Source organism: Arvicola amphibius, chromosome 12, assembly GCF_903992535.2.
Source record: "Arvicola amphibius chromosome 12, mArvAmp1.2, whole genome shotgun sequence".
In the NCBI taxonomy this organism is placed as follows: domain Eukaryota; kingdom Metazoa; phylum Chordata; class Mammalia; order Rodentia; family Cricetidae; genus Arvicola; species Arvicola amphibius.
The window spans coordinates 81,759,225-81,776,325 of NC_052058.2; the positions used below are offsets into that span (position 1 = coordinate 81,759,225).

The following is a 17,101-nucleotide window of genomic DNA, read 5'->3' on the forward strand; positions in this document are numbered from 1 at the left end:
ATTTTTTTTCAAAAATGTGCTTAAAAGAGAATAACATTATGTTGCTTGTAGTTAGGTAAATATAACAACGATGGAATTATTTCTTCTAAGGCGACTTGTAACATTATTTCTTTCTGTCTCTGTTCCCACAAAGATCTTAGAAATGGTTTTTTAAATTAACAATGAGATCTTACGGTTTTTCTCATTGACTGATATTCATTTTAGATGTCTATAAGTATCACAATTATGTTCTCCTTTTAAAAATCATTAATAGACCATGTCCTAAGTCAACAAAAAGAAGTGTGAAAATACACCTTAAGAAGGCTCTGGTGACTGTTTTCTGCTTAAGCGTCAAAAATCAAGTTCCTCCCTTTCTTAACTTGCTTCATATTAAATGCCAGGCACACCTACTGCCAGGAGAGACAACACAGTGATATTTATTATTTAATTCAGTGCCATTCATGAGACATGTGACATGAAAGTTTGTTGGTATCCAGTAAGCTTCAGGTGCACAATTCTGATCCCTTCATAGTGAGAGAACTCGTCCTCCAAGCTATCTGTTTGGAAGCATGAAGAGCGTTCAGTCAGTGGCTCTGTAGTTCACATGAACTTCTGCTTGCAGGCTGCACACCATGCTCAACAATTGATTCATCACGCTCTCCATACATGCGTTGTAGCTCCTGTTCAACTCTTTTATCTTCTCTAGTGTTTGCTCTTCTATTTCATCTGAGAGGTGGCTCTGAGAGCCCATTATCTATGAGAGCAGAAGATGAGATGTATTTTACCATATGTCGGATGAAAATAGTTGACTTATTTTATAAACGTCATCATATTTTTTAATTGTTGTTCTTTGGTGTGAGTGTGTGTGTGTATGAGAGAGAGAGAGAGAGAGAGAGAGAGAGAGAGAGAGAGAGAGAGAGAGAGAGAGAGAGAGAGAGAGAGAGAGAGAATTCTTTCTTCTGGGAACAGACAAGATTACAAAGACCCTGGTTATGGAGGATGAACGTCCCTAAAAACGTAGTGGGCTCCGTACACAGACTGCATTCAGGTTTCTAATCTTTAAGCCTTGCAATACCTTTTACATCAAGTTGAAAGCATTTGCAATAATTTCCACTCCATTCTAAAATTTCCTGTTAATTTTCTGAATTCTAATCCTTGAAAGTAGAATAGAAAGACAGCATTAAACCCATGTATCCCCAATTTTACAGAGCAAAAATTATAATTTTTAAGGAAGATATAGACAAAACATGTTGCCTAATGTAATTCACATGTATATATCTATGAAATATGTAGAATATCAGGTATAAAATTGAAAATTTTAGCATGAACTGGTTTATTTCAGGTTAAAAATATGCTTGTTTATTTAGTCACCTTTAAATTTTAGACACACTGAAATATTTTTGATTGCTACTTATTGAGCAGTGCTTCCTTTCATTTTCCATTCCCCCCATCCTGTTAGCATCTTCATCAAATCATTATTTGTCTAAAATGTAATGTAACAAAGGACGGGGTCAATGTAAAGGAAGGGTGCAGTGAAGCACTGGGAGAATCATGCTTTCCTAAAAGTTAACAGTTCGCTCATAAATCATCTCTCTAAGCTCAGCCTCTCATCCTTCTCTTCCTCTTCTCTTCACTCCTCTGTGTCCTTATCTTCCTCCTCTTCTTTTTGGGGATGGCTCTCATGTGACCCACATTTGCCTCAAACTCACCCTGTTGCTGATAATGACCTTGACCTCTTTGTCCTTTTGCCTCCTCCTCTTTCGAGCTGGAATTACAGCCCCTGTATCACTATGCCCCACCTATGGGTTCTGTGGATCACGCTCAGGGTTGCATGCATGTGACGTAAACACTCTAACAACTGAGCTACATCCCTGTTTGATCCTTCTTAAACATGGGCCCATTAAGGATCACTATTGAGGGTTTCTGCCTCCTTTCTGTTTTAGAAGCTCTGCATTTGATGCAACCCCAGGTATGCATCAGTGACTTCTGTTGTAGAGTTCTTAGGTCACTTTGACTCTAGAGTCTAGAACCTTTCTGGTTCCTATGCTTGGCATGAAACCCAACCCCAGCTGCTGGGGTCAAGTTCTTCTCTGTTTATATTCTAGACACCAGGAGAATAAATAAAATCGAAGCACGTAGTTCTGAGAAGCTACAGCCTCTGAGAACCAAGACAACCTTACCTAAAAGGGATGAGGATAACAGAGTATGTGAAAAGTACACGTGCACAGAGTCAATTCCATGCGTAAAAATATTTGAGAACTACGTAACAGAACAGTTCCACAACATGCATATTTTAAATTCTAAATCCAGTGTGGGAGTCTACAAAATGAAACAAAAATTTAATTAAAAGTCTTATGTGGTAAAAAATATTGAAAGGAAAATAATTGTCAAACTATTGCCTATGCTCAGTACATATTACTCAAGTGAGAGGCTCCCCAGGTATTGCAAATAACTCAGTTCCCCTGTTCTGGAGCTCCCATTGCCCAAAGCCTGAACATTTGGGGCATTTTATAAAAATGGTAGTTGATCATTCCATAGCATGCCTTGATACAGCTAAGAGTGTTGTTACTGACCTTCTGTGTGCCCATTTTCAAACTTTTCTGATAGCCTTGAATTGATGCTGGTGTTAAGAGTGTTAACACTTGATGCTTTCCTCTGTAATTTAAATATTCCAGGTGAAGGGGTAGAACAAGGTGCTGACCCCAGGATACCATGCCAAGGAAGGTCTTCAATGATGGGTTTCTATGATGCTTGATGTAGCACAGGCTCTAGCTACTTCCGTATGTGCACCTTTGATCACTGGACTGTAAACTGGCTTGGGTGATGAGGAGTTTTGATTATAGTCCAAAGCAGAGAGCACACTCCCAGTCGGGTTTACATGGAATTGACTCCTTCCCAGGAAAAGAGACTCAACAAGCTTCAAACCAAGCACTTTCTAAATTTATAGTCAGTTTTGTTTTTACTTAACAATGAGATGTAGCGGTCATTTTGGGAGCGCCTACAGAAGACAACCAAAGCTGTCTGTAGTTGGCGAAGGCCATCCTCTGTTCTAGTGTGTCATTCTTATGACAGGCTTAGGTAGCAAGGAGTAAGGACACAGGGAAATGCTTACTGATTTGTTAGTTCAGTGAGGGTCTATTGAATATCCACTATGAAGCAGTAGTAGGAAATCAAGGGAAGCAAAAGAACACAACAAAGAATCCACAATTTCTTAGACTTCTGGGTGAGAAAGAATGGTGGACAACCACAATAAATGCAAATATATAATATATCCTACAGTGACAAATGCTATGGAAAAAAATCAAAGAAAAATTGTTTTACTTTATTTTTAAAAGAGTTTTTTAGATAGAGTGTAAGGAAAAAAGGCTAACATTGACCATGGATAAAAAAAAATGAGAATGCCAAAACAGAAGAGGGCTACGAAGCCCAAGAATAGAATGAATGAAGGCCGGGCGGAATTGGGATTCTTTGTTTCCTTGGGAAGAGTCAGTACAATTAGAAAAAAAAGTTTAAAAATATACAGAGAATATAAGCACCAATCACGAGGGCTATATTTACATGTATGGATAAGAAAGAGTTTAGAATTTTGGTTTCTAAACACTGATAGGAAAAATTTATTTTTCTGACTGATCCACTGTATGCAAAGATGTATGTGTGTGTGTGTGTGTGTATGTGTGTGCACGTGCGCATGCGTGTGTGCGTGTGCTGAGAATTGAGCTCAGGGCCTAACACCTGCTAGGAAAACATTCTAAGAATATACTGAGCTATATTCTTAGACTAACAAGGAAAATTATTTGAACAAAAAACTTATTGAGAAAAGTTTTAAAATTTTGACAATTGTGTTCCAATTTTGAATCTCTGTGAATTTTTATGTATTTCTCATTGTTTTAAAAAAGCTGTAAGTGAATTTTAAACTTTTGTGCTTCATTTTGCAATGGCAGCCTTCTGAATAGTATTATATTTATATTTTAATGGGGCAAAGCGTATTACATAAACTTAGCTTTGATAAATAGAGCTCAGTGCTTTTTTTTAGACCCATTTGCCACATGACATGGTGGCCTTTCTGAAAATATCATGCTCTTATTTTTTACTATTTTATTGTTATTTACTTATATGTGTATGTGCATATACATGCAGAGGCCAGAACAACGTGTTGGATCTCCTGGAGCTGAAGTTGCCGGTGGTTTGAACTGCCAGATATGGGTGTTGGGAATTGAAGCCAGGCCCTCTGGAAGGGCAGGAAGAGTCTTGAATATTGAGCCATCTCTCCAGTCCCATCATGCACTTACTTTTTACTACAAACTTCATACACTTAAAAAAGCAACAGTATTTTTTAAAGCCAGGATTTTTTTGTATTTAAATGAAAAATCACTGAATTATTGCATCTGCTTGCAAGGAATAATGAGAAAATCCCAGGGGCTTTCTTAGCTTTTGAAACAGGGTCAGGGTACCTTGAGCTCCAGCCTCTTATTTCCATCTCCTGAGACCGGAATTAACCAGTTGTGTGGTGCACCAGAGAGCTAGGGTGGATATTTACATGTATCTGCTGAAGGAGAGCTGAGCTAACAAATACATTCTGCATCTTAGCCTGAACATCAGTCACAGACTGTGTTATTTATAATCAATCCACAAAACATGCATCCCTGTGGTAAGAATACTTCATCTGATCCTTTCAGATGCCTATTTGATGATATGAACGTGAATACCCACTGTACATCAGACAAGCCGAGTGGCCTTCTTATATGTCCAAAAATGCGTGAAAGAGAAATTAGTAACTCATTTGTTTCAGATTTGCTTGTATGTTCAACCTCGGCTAGACTGTGTCTGCTGAATCCCAGCAGATTGTTCTAGTCTTCTGCCTTAATCCTTACACGCAGGAACCCCTCCCTGATCCAAGCACCGGGAAGTCAGTGCTGGCCGCTTGCTCACCTTGGACTGCTTGAGGCGGAACTCCTTCTCCATCTGCAGTCTGTACTGCTCAGTCTCGGCCACAGCTTCTTCCTTAGCTTGCTTCAGTCGCCTCCCTTTCCCTGAGAATTCACAGCAGCAGAAGCAACAGATTTCTTTTTTACCACTTACAGCAGTGGCAAATGATTGAAAAGCATTTTTTTTTTCTTTTGATACAAGGTCTCACTATGTAGTCCTAGCTGGCCTAGGGCTTGCTTTGTAGACCAGAATGGTCTCAAACTCGCAAAGATCTGCCTTCCTCTGCCACCTGAGTGCTGGGATTACAGGTGTGCACCACTACCCCAGAAGCATTCAGCAAAGAGCTAGCACTGCTCTTGTAGGGCATCGCCCAGCTCCCATTTCTAGTGGCTCAGAACTGCCTGTAACTCCATGAGTGCGCACATCGTGTGCACAGGCATACACACATTAATGCACTGTAAAAATAATAATAAAAATAAATATTTGGGCTGGAGAGATAGCTTAACCATTAAAGGTAGCTCATTTATCTTCTAAAGAATACAAATTTGGCTCCCAGCAAATGACTTTTATTTTAAAGCACATTGATGAATCTTGATGAATCCCCTCTCATTCATATATATATATATATATATATATATATATATATATCTCCCATATTTATATATTGATAAATCCCCTCTCATATATATCCCATATTTATATATTCCCCCTTATATATGTTTCTACTATGTCCACTTCATTAAAATAATATTCAATTTTTTCTTTTCTTTCCTCCAATTGGGTCCTTTAGAGCACCAAGTAACAACTTTCTTTCACACTTAGATGTCACTTACATGTTAAAATAAATTATCTACCCATAGACTCACAGGAGTAACAGCCAGGGAACAGCTTTCAGCTGCCACTTACTCAAAAAAGACATTATTTGGTCCGATTTTTCTGTCCTGACTGGTTGCCAGGCATCCTTCAGTCCACACCAACTGGATTCTATTTAGTGCTGGCAGACCTCCAAAATCACTGCAGACTGCAGCTCAGACTCTATCAAATGACTTTCAATTTTTAAGGCATTTTATTGGGATTTTTTTCTTTCCCATTTGCTACTCTAGAATGTCTGATTAAGCCCCACAACACATCAAAGTGGTTTTCCTTAGAGTAGCTTTCTATGAGAGGGACTTGAAAGAGGCTGTAAAACCAATTGTTTTTAATGGTTGGGAGATTTAGCTAAGTACCCCCTTTCTTTTTATTAAGAGCAAAGGTGTAAGCCTTAAACCACAAGACAAGGTAAGATGAAAGTCTTAAACCCAACAGTCAGCATCATTAGTCAAGCACAAGAGGTACGTTCTTTTGAGGACAGTCTGATCATAATGGTTGCTGTGTCCCCAGCAGCCCCCACTTTCTAGGGGGAGAGGCATGAATACTCTGTAGCACTGAAACTTTAAAGATAAACTCGGAACCTTATTACTTCTTCTCCTGCAATCTATTGCCATTCAGTGTCATTTAAGGTACTGTATTCTTGGCTTATTTGAACTGTTTATGTTCTGATCAAGTCTCAAGTTTAGGCTACAAATTTTGTTAAGTGTTAAACTGTACAGAGTTTGAACTAGATAAGTAATTTTCACCAAGTAGCAAGAAGAGATTTAATGCATTTTAAATTATCATTATTACTATTATTACTAGTGTGTGTATGTGTGTGTGTATGTATGTATGTAGGTGGATATGACAGTGTGTGCTCATGCCAAGACATGTGTGGACGTCAGAAGACCACTCACTCTGCAGAGTGGGTTCTTTCCTTACATCTTTCTGTGGGCTCAAACTGAAATCCAGTCCTCCGTGTAAGAGCCTTTACCTCTTGAGTCTCCTCGTTGGAACAACAAGCAGAAAATGTCTTGATAAAAACATTTATCTGTCACCTGTATCTTTGTAGCATTTGTGCCAGGTGCACATTACTTCTAAATTTCTCTCCTGGCTGGGCATGAGTTGTTTCGGTAGTCATTGAAAATGTGTTTAGGATAAAGACAGATTCACTTGGGTAGAACTAGGTAACGCTTGCTCAGAATAGATAATTAGCTTTATATTCGCTTACTTTAAAGACAAAGTCTGATGGAATCTACCACTGTCACGATGCTTTAAGGCTTAATGCAACACTAACAGCAAGGCTTTCCTTCTGCCTGTGTACTTAATGCTTGCTGCCAATTGTATACTCGGATGCTTCAGGACATTATCGTTCTATGTATTTAATGGCAATAAACACACCCAATTCACAGAGATTCTCTTGTCACATCTTGTCATTAACATCAAGACCAAAACACAAAATACCTTGGCATTTTCGTAGTGATAATGACTTGTATACATAATTACCTCACAAAATGAATGGGGTAAAACATCTTTTTTTCCCTATCTTAATCCCATAAAAAAAAATGACTGATTTCAAAGTTATGACTCTAGTACATTTTTTAAAAAAATGTAACAAAAGGAAAAGCTCTGTGTGCCCTACCCCTGAGCAGAATCCAGCACTGCCCTAAGAGGTTCCACCACGCAGTGACAAGCTTGGAGCCTGTCTGTGATTCCTCTGTCATGGCACCAGTCACCTGCTGGTTCTCATTCAATTACAGAGGAGAGCCACGGGAAATCACTGCTGGCGCAGCAATTTTCCGGATAGACTCAGCAGCTGTCGCTGTGTGAGAGCCTGCACACGCTATACCTGATTTAACCCAGTGGAAGAAATGGAAGCCTAAAGCCGATGGTTTCGTTCGAGGTGAAGTGAAATGCACGCATCAAATCCACTTATATTAACTTTTAGCTCACGTCTCTCTGTGCATGGTAAGAGTGCCAAAATCTGAAAATACACTGATTTCTTAAGCATTAAAAACAAAGTTACTGCGAACCAAAAGAAATTCATATTGGTTTTTATTCCCAATATATTCGGTGTCAACCATAGGGGTGACTACATGGGATAATCTGGATTTTTATATAACAGTTGATTTTATGCACTCATAATACTTATAAGGATATGTGGACTTACAAAGCCAAGAGTTCTGGTTTTGGGTTTAGAAAAGGTATTCATTGTATTCATCATGATTTTAAATAATATTTAAAAGGATATTGCAGAGTAGTTCCAGAAGGGATGGGTTTCCTTTAGTCTCCCATTCTTTGTTTAGTGATTCTTGACTACCTCCTCTATAAATACGCAGAAAGGCAGACACAGAGAGTGAGCAAGTGCATATCCCATGTAGTCCTTGCCTGGAAAAGGTGGTATTCATTCAAGACAGTTTGAAAATATGTACATCCTGCCCCAGCTTCCAAGAAGAGCATTCTTAAATAATATACAAGATCCTACTAGGAAAATAATAACACATAAACACGATTTTTTTCTCTGCTCTGTAATCATTGAAGAATCAGATTTAAAGAGAGAACCTTCTAACCTTAAGCTATGGAATACAGGGACTCATCCCCAACCTCACCCCATCATTCTGTATCTTTAGGCTCACCTGATAAGCCGGGGGTCTAAAAGGACAGCTCCATCATGGGCTACAGGAAGGTTGGGAGAGTTTCAGAATAACTGTGGAGGGAGCCTGGAAAGCCGTAAGAATGGACAGGCAATAGGGAATTGGAAATATTGGAGTTGGTAAAAGAACAGAAGGGCAGTTCTAAGATAATTTGAGAGACATTGTAAATAACTTCACCTGAATAAAATCAGTCAATTTTACATGTATGACCTGCTGTGCAGACAAACCTGGTCTGCATTTAATCAATCATTACTTAGAGGTCGTCTGTAATGTTCTTTTCTGAAGCAGAAAAGGGAGGTAGAAGTATTTCTAATGTTTGGGAAAAGAATAAAAAAAATTAAGCTGGGCAAGCTAAAACTGGTTTTGGGAGGAGATGGAAGGCAAGGCTCAGAGGCAGACTCCTTAGTGGCAGGCCTAGGGCAGGCCAACGGACTGTTGTTCTAAGAGCCAAATACGAACTGAAGGCACCAAGCCAACTCTCTGTGGCTTGGACTCTTATTTTTTGTAAGGTTGGAAAATGGGGTTTCTTTTTATCAGCTTAGAAAGAAAAAGAATTACATAATGGATATCATACAAAAGGCAGCGCGCGCGCACGCGCGCACACACACACACACACACACACACACCACACACACACACACACACAAAACCCTGAATCTATGAGGCAGTCACTTAGAATTTCTGAGTCTCTGCTTTCATCCAGACAGAAGTAATCATGTACTACACAGAGCCATCTTGGATGTTAGAAGATAATATTAAGAAAGTGCTAAGCAAAAAGCAGCAGTTTAATGGTTCTGGCTACTTTTAGTAAGACACACTGACTTGAGGACAGGTCCTGGGATGTCACATGGAACTTTCTGAAGGTGTCCCTGAGGATATCCAAGGACTGATAATCAGAATACAGTTGGAGAGCTAAGTCTGCATCTCGGGAGAGGATGGATTAGAAGGGAAGAAGATTTGCATGTCAGTCATACCGGTGTTTGTGTGTGCTAATTGTGGCAATGAGGTTCGGGCCAAAATCAAAGGAGAGACTACAGAGTGAAAAGAGGGCTATGTTTTTTGGTTGTTTGTTTGGTGTTTTGAGGCATGGTTTCTCTGTGTACCTTTGGTGTCTGTCCTGTAGCCCTGTAGACCAGGCTGGCCTCAGACTCACAGAGATCCACCTGCCTCTGCCTCCCGGGTGCTGGGATTAAAGGTGTGCACTACCACCGCTTGGCTAGGGCTATAGTTTTAAGGTGGGGAAATACCAACATTCGATCTTCAAAACATGGAATATAGTAGATACGTAAGGAAACCGAAAAGAGAGAGAAGCGTAGGGCTAACAGTGTACACACTGTAGGGAATTGAAATGAGCCACCTGGTCAATCGGTGGTTGCTGAATATCTAGGGTGGCAAGCACTAGTCTGGATTTTCAGGTAAAGCAGTGGTAGGTCACAAACCTTGCTGTCAGTCTGTGTTCTAAAGGCAATCCAGGAGACAGAGAGTAGGCAATATGTACATAACATGACAGCGCTACTGAGCACATGGAGAATAAAGGAACCTACGGGTAGAGAGAAATTGTGACAGGTTGCAGTTAATATAGATGAGGTTTCGTGGATGAAATGGCAAGTGAGCATAGGGATAAGACAAATCGTCCCACAGTTACCTGAAGGAAAAGCCTCATCCTTGTAGAAGGGACACCAGCACACTGAGTCCTGAGGTAGGTAGGTAGGAAGTATGGTGTGCTAAGAGTTAGTCTACCTAGAAAAACATTCTTGGTTTGGGGGGCTCATTAATATGATAATAAGCCATTCTTGATTTAAAGAATGCTATTATTTTTCACGATTGTTAAAAAACAATGAAAAAATAAACAAGTCACCAGGAAGAGGAACAAAACATAAAAGAGAAACCATCTTTGGTGACCATGATCGCTACCAAGACTGCATCTGAGCCTTTTCATTAGCATCTGTGGTCCTATATGTCTCAGTGTACTTTTCTTTTGGTTGTATTTTCCGCTTTAAAATTATTAATAAAACTTTATAAATATTGGATTAAATATAAGTAAATGCTGTGACTAGACACAAAGGTTCTGTAGCTTTATATGACCCTGACCCACTCTAAGCTGGGAGAGCACAATACACTCAAGAAATACTCTGTTAGTCAGTGGACTATAAAGCAAGGAGCCATATTTACAGGCCTGCAAAGTACAGAAGACAGGGCCATGAAATTTTATATAAGGCTTTTATTTTATTATTTTATTAAAAGTCATGTAATCACAAACCAAAATACCTAGCTGCAGAGTGAAGATTTTATTTTAAAAAAAGGGAGTTTGTTCAAATAACCTGATTCTCTTCAGATTTGGAAACAAATGAGTGATGTGTTGCCTTCCAAGCACTGGCAGGGGACAGACCCACAAGAACAACACTGAGGAACAGTGTGAGCTGATGTCGGCTAAGGAGAAAGCAGGAGTGTTTCCTGAGTATGGTTTTCATCAAAATGATTCAGTGTTAAACACGGAGGACAGAAGATCGTGCTTATGAAGATCAACATCTTGATGCTCTTTGAAAGGCAATCCTGTTTACTCTTTGGAGGAATGAGAATGGAATATCAGATCGTTTGTGCTGCCACAGTTACTCAGGGCCACGTCATGAGGTGGTATCGTTCACGGAACTATTATGAGACGGAGGAAGTGGGCACAGTCAGGTGAGGGGGTGACCTGCTGGGGCTATGCAGACATTCAGAAGCAGAAGTTGTATTTGTAACAGGCGGGGCAGCTCCAGGCAGGGAGGACTGAGCTTGGTAGAGAGCCAGGGGGCATGTCCTTTACTAGTCAGATTATAGATTATAGAGACAAATTTAGTCTTACAATGTCTATTATTTTTAACGACTGGAGCTCAGAGACGCAAAACAATGTATATGAAGAAACATGGATGTTTCGCTCAAGTGGATGAATTTTCTTTTCTGTTGCCTCATAACCAGGCTTGTCCACCTGGTCTGCAGCCCCACCTACTCTCCTCAGACTATCTCTGATCACCAGTGATGGCCTTGAGAGCTGGTTGCTGCAGGCCTCACCCACTTTGGGAGAATCCCTGCTGGTGCATTATTTCCACAGTCCTTTATCTCTCCCCCTCCAAGTGTTCATGCATTCTATTAGGTAACAGCTCTGCTTGGATCTCAGGCAGCCCTCCTTAATGGACTAGATAAGATTTTTCCACTATAACATACACACCACCACCTCTTTGCTCTTGGGTTTTCCTAAAACAGCAAACTATGCTAATTATTTTTCTTTGTAGGAGGGTCTATATTTCCTACTTTTCCCCTCTCCCTCCCTCTCTCCCTTTCTCCCTCCCCCTTCCTCCCACCCTCCCTCTCTCTTCCCCTTCCTCCCTTTTCTTCCTCCCTCCCTCCCCCTTTCCCATGTCTCTGTTCCAGTCTTGTAAGTGGTGCAAATTCCTGAGATTCTGGCTTTTGAATGAATGGATTCACCCTTACCCTGAATTTCTATTCTTCCTATCCATCACATTTTCAGATGAACAATTTTATGGAAACGAATGAAGTCTATGTGTTTGTTAATATAGTGACTATATGTGTCTGTCGATCCTTTGCCTCGTTGGAATCGGCATTCACTTAGCATTTAGCTCACCAAGCCGTTCAATAAGGAAGAATGCAAGTCTACTCATGAGCCTACATCAGCAGGGCTTAGAACTAATGAGCACCACAAACACTCTCAGCCAACTGGAGGGGTTGAGAGACGGGTCAACATAACAAGTGTATAAAGTGGCATTTCTCTTTGCCACAGATCACATGAAAACCGAGTAAGGTGGGTACTGCTGTCCAGAAACTGCCACCTGCTGACAGAGAGAGGGAAAACCATGTTGGGTGCAAACTGTCCCCAGGTCTCTTCCTGACACAAAGAGGACACACTGACACGCCCTGCAAATCTTAGCTCACCAGTGCTGAGAGCCAGAATGTTTTTCAAATGTTTTAAAAATTGAGCTATTTACTATTACAGGCTGATTAGTTCATTATTATTAACTACTATCTGATTATTGGATCAGATATTCATGAGCTAAGAGATAGTATGTAAAATAAATTTGTGTATACACACATACACATACACACACAAAACTGTCAGCTAATAACATGGCTGTTTGGAGCACAGACAATAAAATGTCTATTTTAATGTGATTTCTGAGAAGTAGTTACCCAAAGTCAGCATGTTCACTGTGGAAAGAGAAGGAAGTTGGGCTTTTTTTCTATCTTCATTATGAACTCAAAGGCACAATGCCCTCAGTGGTGCTCACCCATAAGCAACTCGCATAATTAGTAACATTTCTTCTTTAAACACTTTTAATAGAGAGTGAGGTGGCTAGATTTATTGGAATCGCAAAAAAATATTGGTCAGGCATGTGCCCAGTACATCCTTGAAGCATAAACAACATAACCTTTGTATCTTATAATATTTTGATTTTCCAAATGTTTTAAATGTGAGTAGAGTAATTTGAATTCAGGATATGAGAATTTTCTAGACTGCTTAAATTGTTAGGTTCTAGACTGTTTGGCTTTCTGCAGAATTACTGCATTCATGCCATCGCGTGATTGCAGGCATGGTTTTGTCATAGGAAAAGGATGTAGAGATGTCAGCGATGGTTCACAGCGCTCCCTCCTTCCCTGCCTTTGCTGTTAACCTCACTAGAGTCTTTACTTCAGTGGATGGGGGTCACATGGGTGAGTGTTCAGAAACCAACTCACCCTAAGGACAGGAAATGGCTTTACTGTCACTGTGCATATCGGAGGATCGAACCAACACTGCCTACCTGCTTCCTTTCTGTCTTCCAGAAAGTTTCATTAGCAACTTTTTAGAGACATAGCAGCTCCCTCTGCATCGGATTTTGAATCTATTTGCAGACACAGCAGGAAAATTCATGATGAAGATAAATGGCTCTTCAAATTAGATAGCAAACGTTATTAGCTAAAATCCTGGAAAAACATAAATCTTGACTGAGGGAACCAGGGTTCAGGACGTAGGTCTTGTATAAAAATTATGCACACTTTCAGTCCTGCATCATTTAGAGCTGTCTGCAGACTCGGATCCGAGCCAACCCTCGTCTGCTCCATGTCTTCTCTGTGTGACCCTGAGTAAGCTGTAAAATGCCACCTAGTGTCATCTCCTCTCTTTCCACAAAGATTGCCAAGAAAGAGTAAACAAAATAAAGACAGTATGGCCGCTGACACTATATTCTCAATTTTTAAAATATTGAGCAAATCATAAATCCTAATTTTTTTGGACTCATAAAATAGGAATAATGTTAATGCCTTATAGATACTGTGAAAGTCAATGAGAGGAGGAAGAAAACAAGTTTATTGAAGACACTTATGTGCAACCACACAGATGTATGATTAAGACGTGTGGTAAGAAGGAGAATAAAATAGAAACATATTTAAAATGTTAGGATGTAAAAGCTACCTGGAGAGGGAGAACAAGTTATTAAAAATTATCCCAGTTTAATGGAACTGTAAATGACTGGTAAGAAAGCATCGGTAATTTGCTCTGGTTACTGTCTAGTGATGGGCTTGAACTGAAAGTTGCCTGTCTCTTAGTCATTTCCCAGTATTGTGCAAACTGAGGTGTGGGATGTAAGAGAAGATGCAGAGGCAGGGTTCAGTCCACATCCCTAACCTTATTAACATGGAGTTGTACTCTTATAACACGGCCTTTCAAAAACATCCTCACTAACAGAGCCCCATCCCTGGGTGGCAGTGTGGAATACGTGGCTGGGTGGTCCCTGAGACTGTCTTAAGCTTTCATAGGGTAGTGGTGACATCACACTTTAAACGCAGGTCTGCCTGAAAGAGAAGCCCATCGTCCTCTCCTTCATCCCTCTGTAGTTTCCAATCAACCCCTCACAGGAGACACTTACTCTTCTTTGCTTCCTCCAGCTTGTCCTTGGCCCTCTTCTCTGCCTGCAGGAGCTGTTGGATCCCCTGAGACTGGCTGGCCATGGTGCCTTGCTCCAAGGAAGGTGACTTCTGTGGAAGCTGGGACACATAGGCCCTTTATCCTCTAATGGATTACCCCAGAACTCGACTTGTTTTGTCAACAGTGAACACTTAGCTGTCTGTTCCAAACTTGCCTGATTGGACCAGCGAGTTGTGTGCCAAGGTGAGCCCAAGGAGGAACCCAGAAAAACAAGGTAGTCACTCCAAGAAGTTAACAATTCAATTGGTTTCTGACTTCACCTCTGTATAAACAAGGTAACTCTAATGGGTTGTTTGGTTTACTTACAAAGGAACGAGTGAGCCAGTTTTCGGTGTGCTCATATATATACCCACAAATACTGAGTTGCTGCTGAATTTCCTTTCAGGCTGCAACCTTTCCCCAGCTCCTTGTCTTTGTAATACTTGCCTCAGGCCTTTATCTGTCTCTGCTTGAGGAATCATTTGCTTGAGGAAAACAGATATTCCCTCTTTGAGGAAGGAAGAATTTCTGGCTTTGTTGGGGGAGCTCTATTCTCCTCCTGTCCTAGGCCTCAGGTGACAGGAAAGAAACAGCAAATGGGGCATATTGTGTCGTGCTCTTGCAATGCTTTGTTGCGGTTCAGGGTGATCTTACTATAGTGTCTAAACCAACAATAAGAGAAATTATACCACTCACACTTGAGACTAATTTAAACACTGCCTTTTCCATTACTTGGTGTCTATGTATGCCTATGTACAATGCACAATGGTGCCCTCATATTTCACCCGATTCTGTAAAGTAATGGACAAACGAGAAAGCCTCTCATGGAAAAGAATGTAATATAATATTTGTGTGTATCCCCTACGTTTATTGGAAAGGAAGGGCAAATTTCTTTTTAACTCATACTATGATCTACAGATTGGCTTTTCATGGCCTTTGGCTTCATCAGTAACACTTTCGTCACCTGGTCTGTCAGGGTCAATTTCTTTCAATAGGCTCCTGGGTTTGAAAACAAATTTAAAACAAACTGAGAGGTAAACCTTTTAATTTTATTTTTCTTTATATCCTAATTATTATTGATTCTTTGGGAATTTCACTACATGTACCCCAGTCCAATTTACTTCCCAGTCACTCCATATCCACCCCTCACCACTCTGCAACATCCTTTCCCAAAGAGACTTCTCTCCCCTAATTAATTAAACAACAACAACAAAGCAAACAAGAAAACCACTTACTCCTTGTCTTTCCTGCCTTTCAACACTTCTTTATTTGTCCTTGTGGCTTTGGGAACTGTGGTGACATGCAGTACACCCTTTTGTCTAATCATCCCCGCCCACAAATGTTCATTGCACTGAGTCAGTGGTCTGATTCAAGGCCTCGGGCCTCAGCCACACCATTATCACTGGACCCTCAATGAAACTCCTGCTCGCACATCCTGCGGTTGACCTGAGTCAGGGAGATCCTGCAGCTAAAGCTGTCTTTCTGAAGGACAGTCCCTTTTCACACTCCAGCAGGTCATAGATGGGGTAGATGCCAGGGTGGGTCAACACAAGGTCCAGGATGTGGTCCTGGGTTGTAGCAGAGTTGGTCAATCTTGGCCACATGGACTGCCCACATCAGGTGAGGCGTAGAGTCAGCTTTCCTATGGCCATGTCATTGGGGTCAGCTTTCCTAAGCCTGTGGTGATCGGGTCAGACTATATCTCCCAAGTGAGAGGTCCAGCTCTCCCAGGAGAGGGTGGAGCCGGCTCTCTTGTAGTGTGCAGTGAGGAGTAGAATCAGCTATCCCAGAGGCAGCGAAGGGTGGGGCCAGCTCAGCACAACCCTCAGACTTCAACAAGCACGGTTCCTGTAGCTCCCTGTGCTAACAGAAACTATGGACATCAACATGGAACCTAGCAGCAGGAGGGTCACAGATCGAGACATGGCTCTCTGCTGTAGCTCAGGCCAGACATCACCATGGCCCTGGTGACACACAAATCAGTATTGCCCCAGAGGTAGTATGGCCCTTGGACACCTAACATGGTCTCAGGTGGCTTACCAGACCCTGTACATGAGCATGGCTTTCAGTGGTTATTGAAGTCATGAACATCAACTCAGACCCTGGCTGCTATAAGACCACAGACACAGACAGGACTGTTGGCTGCAGCCTGGGCCTGGATGTCATCACCATAGCTCCGGGTGGTGGCAAGCAGGCCACTCATATCAGCCTTTACTCACCGCCTTCACTTCTTCAGTTCTGCCACTTTCCACAGCACATGAACCTTTTTGCTTCTCTCTCTTTCTCTCTCTCTCTCTCTCTCTCTCTCTCTCTCTCTCTCTGTGTGTGTGTGTGTGTGTCTGTCTCTGTCTCTCTGTCTCTGTCTCTGTCTCTGTCTCTCTCTCTCTCTCTCTCCCATTTCTGTACCATATATTTGCTCACCGCAATGGCACCTACCTGTGGATGCTTGCGGATGCCTGTGGATGCTTTCAGCCAGCCCGGACTGGACCTAGGCTGACCTGGATGCCTTTCACCCACCTGAGCGGAGCTGCACCAGGCAGGACTGTAGATGGCTTCAGTCAGCCTGAACTGTGAGGACCCAGTCTGGCCCCTTTTAAAAAGGTTTTAAAAATTATTTATTTCCTAATCTTTTCAAGTGTCTCATTTATACAGTGGCATTGCAGTGTGTGTGTATGTGTTAATGTGTGTATGTGTGCATGTGTGCGTGTGTGTATGTGTGTGTGTATCAGTTTTGGCAAATCTTTCCAAGGCAGTG

General features: G+C 41.2%; 1 protein-coding gene across 2 annotated transcripts; it reads right to left on the reverse strand.

The window, feature by feature from the left end:
* Positions 1-559: 559 nt before the first annotated feature.
* Atp6v1g3 (ATPase H+ transporting V1 subunit G3) lies at positions 560-14,390 on the reverse strand. 2 transcript variants are annotated; one of them, XM_038350215.1, is made up of 3 exons: positions 14,309-14,390; positions 4,909-5,009; positions 560-733 (listed from the first exon to the last, which is right to left on the reverse strand). In XM_038350215.1, the coding sequence occupies exons 1-3, from the start codon at positions 14,388-14,390 to the stop codon at positions 560-562; spliced, it is 357 nt and encodes a 118-aa protein (XP_038206143.1). The 2 variants fall into 2 exon arrangements, with proteins under 2 accessions (XP_038206143.1, XP_038206142.1); XM_038350214.1 differs by having other exon boundaries at positions 4,909-5,053; positions 14,305-14,390.
* Positions 14,391-17,101: the final 2,711 nt, after the last annotated feature.

Bases quoted from the DNA above. Each gene is read 5' to 3' on its own strand.
- Atp6v1g3 (XM_038350214.1), bottom strand. From the start codon at position 14,390: ATGGCCAGCCAGTCTCAGGGGATCCAACAGCTCCTGCAGGCAGAGAAG. The intron at 5,054-14,304 runs GTGTCTCCTGTG...CACTGCTGTAAG, and splicing joins GAGGAAGCAAAGAAGAGTAA to TGGTAAAAAAGAAATCTGTT. The intron at 734-4,908 runs GTGAGCAAGCGG...CTGCTCTCATAG, and splicing joins TCCGCCTCAAGCAGTCCAAG to ATAATGGGCTCTCAGAGCCA.